Below are 3,428 nucleotides of genomic sequence, written 5' to 3'. Positions count from 1 at the left end.
TAAAGTGTGCACAGTAAAAAAAAGTCATTAAAGTGTTGCGATCATGCAATGCAACCGCCATCACTACACAATCATCCCTCTACGTCAGGCCTTCGTATATAATTTGACCAACGAAGTCAACCACTGGATCTTGAGAGATGAACACTCCCAAAGATCTGTTGGTGACCACCGCCGCCATGAAGCCATAGGAGGTCAATGCAGTGCAGTCACCCCCTTCTCCCGCTGCACTAAACTGCATTGACTTGGATAACCACCACCAAGCACCATCTGACAACGACCATCTGAGCTCTGAACTAACGTTGCTCAGATCCATGCAGTCCAAGGACCCTTGCACTGGATCTGGCACATAGAGCGCACAAGGCCTCAGATCGCCTCTTTGCCAGATCCGTGGTCCGGCGGCTTCGACGAGCCTGTGCGAGTGCTGGGGTCCCTACTCTAAGCACCAGGCCAAGATCTCCACACCCATAGTCGGTGGTCACGCCGGAGGGCTGGTGAAGACGACACAAATCACACAATGGCTGGTTGGGGCCTCCCAAGCAGCCTAGAACCGTCGGCGCACGATGAAGCATGTGGAGATGATGGCTTGGAGGGGGGGGGGGGGGGGGGGGGGAGGAGCTAGGGGTGGCGGCGATTACGTTCTTCTTCTTAAAAATAAGATGTGCAAGATCTTCCCTGTCGCATTTCTTTTGCAAGATGTTGTACAAACATTATTTGAAAAATTATTAAACATGACACATTTAGGGTATTGTTATAAATTCCGTTATGTCTACGAGTCGTCGTATATCTGGATACAATTATGATGACGTATTGACTAACTCAAAAGGAGAGTGTGCTGCCAGAAACTTTTTAAGATAGCGGTTGTAGACACACGGCCTCTCTAGTTGGGCTAGATGCCCCGCCTTGCTTATTGTTTGCAGTGTCGCTTTCTCGCCTAGCTCCCTGCACCCATTATTTCTGACTTAGTAAATCTATTCTGGGCCTGGAGAAAACAAACAGACGAAAGTGCGTACATAGTCGTTTTCTTACTCTTTCAAACTCTCCCCATCCTTACGGGGAAGAAGTTGTCATTCTCGCCCCACAACAAGAGTATATTCTGCATGCAAGCTAGTTGTCAGAGACATGTGATTGATGCTTATGTATACAATCGACAAGATATCTATCTGACCGCATCACTCATCAAACATATTATGAATGGAATGTTAGTTAAGAAAAGGAAAAAATATTACACTCTGCAATTTGGAAGAAGGAAATGGCGCCTAAACCTTGGTGCCTTAGATGTAGTCACTTCGCTATATCTTCTATATCTAAATAGTTAGCCCCCGCTACTAGATTTCTCTACATATGGGTGCTTCGACATCACCTCAATTATTTACAGCTTTTTGATCAAAATCATATGGCATCAAGAAGTCATACATGTGCTCATAAGTTACTCTTTGCATTAATGTAAATCATGCCACCTCATTAGTCATGCATGTCTTTTTTTTTTTCAACGAATGCATGCACTCAATTACATTTTTTGCATTAGTCTATCAACTAAAACAGCGCCACTTTATCAATCATGTCTTCTTTTGGGGAAATTTTTTTCCTCTTTTATACATCATTTTGTCACACACATCATTTATGTTTTATCATTTTAAATATGTAAAACTCTTATATGTTTTTCATTGGTTTTATTTGGTTTTAAGCACCTATTTATGCATTGGTTTTAACACAATTCCTGCGGCAACGCGCGGGGCATCTTCTAATTTAATCTGTTCCTACGTATTATTACTGAAAATAGCACCAAGAATCTGCTGAAAAAAACCCCGAAAAAACCTGCTGAAAAACAGGCGCCGATGCCTCTTTGCCCCTCATGTTCACCATATCGTCCAGCATCTCGGCTCTCTCCTTTCGGTTGTTACACATCACCTGCACCCACCATGAACAATTGAGCATACTTCTTACTACAAGACTAACAACTAAGACAACAAACCTTACGTTCTTCCGATTATATACTGACCTTGAGGAAGTCCTTGACAAGGCGACGGGGAAACCACATCTTCATGTGCATGGCGGAGGAGAACAGCAACCTGAGCTGTTCCACCGTCTCCGGCAGCATGAGCTCCGTGATCGACCGGGCGCCGGCGTGCCTCCCCAGCAAGGCGTCCTTCATGGCGTCCGTGTAGGTGACGGTGCAGCCGGAGACGACAACGGAGCGGACGAGGCCTGGGCACGCCGCGGCCATCTCGAAAGCCACGAATCCGCCGTAGCTGAACCCGACAACAGTGCAGGGCCCCGCCACGCCGAGATTCCGCAGCGCCGCCGTGAGGCATCGCGCCTGGAACGCCACGGAGCGGTCTGGCGACCGCGACGTGGAGCCACCGAAGTGGACCAGGTCGGGGACATAGACGTCGTGGCCGCACTTGGCAAGGGCGCCCACCTGGAACCCCCATGTCATCATGCCGTCGCCGGCGAAGCCATGAACGAGCACCAAGGGGTGGTGCTGACAGTGATTCATGTGCGATGCCTTGTTGTGGTTGGGCAGCCAGAAGTTGATGACGGTGCCGTCCTCCTCGTCCACGGCCACGGCATGCTGCCGGAGGCCAGCGTTCGTTGCCAGACGGGCTACGAAGTGCTTCCTTAGCACCTCTACCCAGTTCACCATCCTAGATACTGGACGTACGAGCTTGTTTCTTGCTTAATGGCGGCTGGCACTTTCTTTTCTTCTGACAATTCGCTTTTGAGGTTAGCTAACCACTATTGTCATGTGGTATGGCGGTTGGCTCTTTAATTTGTGGGCAAGAGCGAGCTGTAATCGCCGTTTGTTCTAAGATGACTCGTGTCTCTGTCACTATCGGGTGTAGGACTGTGAGTTACACATGCAGAAATGACAACAAAGTACCCATTTTTCTCTCGCCCACAAATTATTTTGGATTTTTTTGAAGTTCAAACTTTTGAAAAGCTTCCATTTTAGAAAGTTTGAAAATTTCAGAAGTTCTAACCCTCTTTTTTCCTTAAAAAAAGGCCAACTTACGCACATATTTACACATAGTCTACTAAATTAATCTAAATCGATATTAACAGATTTAAATTACCTCTAGCACCATCTAATGTGCTTCCTTTTGCTATCAAAATTTGCAGGCAAAGTCAGAATTTTTTGGTTGGAGAGTTGCGACGAATACGTTAGCAACAAAAGAAAATAAACGCAAAAGAACCCTTGAGACGGACGGCATCGGCAGCATCTGTGCTAATGGCAAGGAGGACGAGTACTACCTTCGTACGGGTTTATTGTGCCTCTTTGTATTTCGGACCAGACTTTGACCATCTATAGACTACTAACTAAAATACACACTCTGTCCAAAAATAAGTGTCCTAATTTTGTATTAGCTCTAGTACAAAGTTGTCTTATTTTGTGACGGAGGGAGTATAAAGTATATGCTGTAAAAAAA

At 46.2% G+C, this 3,428-nt stretch overlaps 1 protein-coding gene across 1 annotated transcript; it reads right to left on the bottom strand.

Moving 5' to 3' along the window:
• Window positions 1-745: 745 nt before the first annotated feature.
• Window positions 746-2,731, bottom strand: LOC123075947 (2-hydroxy-6-oxononadienedioate/2-hydroxy-6-oxononatrienedioate hydrolase). The gene is made up of 4 exons (XM_044498440.1): window positions 2,000-2,731; window positions 1,816-1,908; window positions 1,027-1,093; window positions 746-939 (listed from the first exon to the last, which is right to left on the bottom strand). The coding sequence occupies exons 1-3, from the start codon at window positions 2,642-2,644 to the stop codon at window positions 1,031-1,033; spliced, it is 801 nt and encodes a 266-aa protein (XP_044354375.1). The 5' UTR covers window positions 2,645-2,731; the 3' UTR covers window positions 746-939; window positions 1,027-1,030.
• Window positions 2,732-3,428: the final 697 nt, after the last annotated feature.

Source organism: Triticum aestivum, chromosome 3D, assembly GCF_018294505.1.
Source record: "Triticum aestivum cultivar Chinese Spring chromosome 3D, IWGSC CS RefSeq v2.1, whole genome shotgun sequence".
NCBI lineage: Eukaryota > Viridiplantae > Streptophyta > Magnoliopsida > Poales > Poaceae > Triticum > Triticum aestivum.
This window is presented reverse-complemented; position numbering and strand designations above follow the sequence as displayed.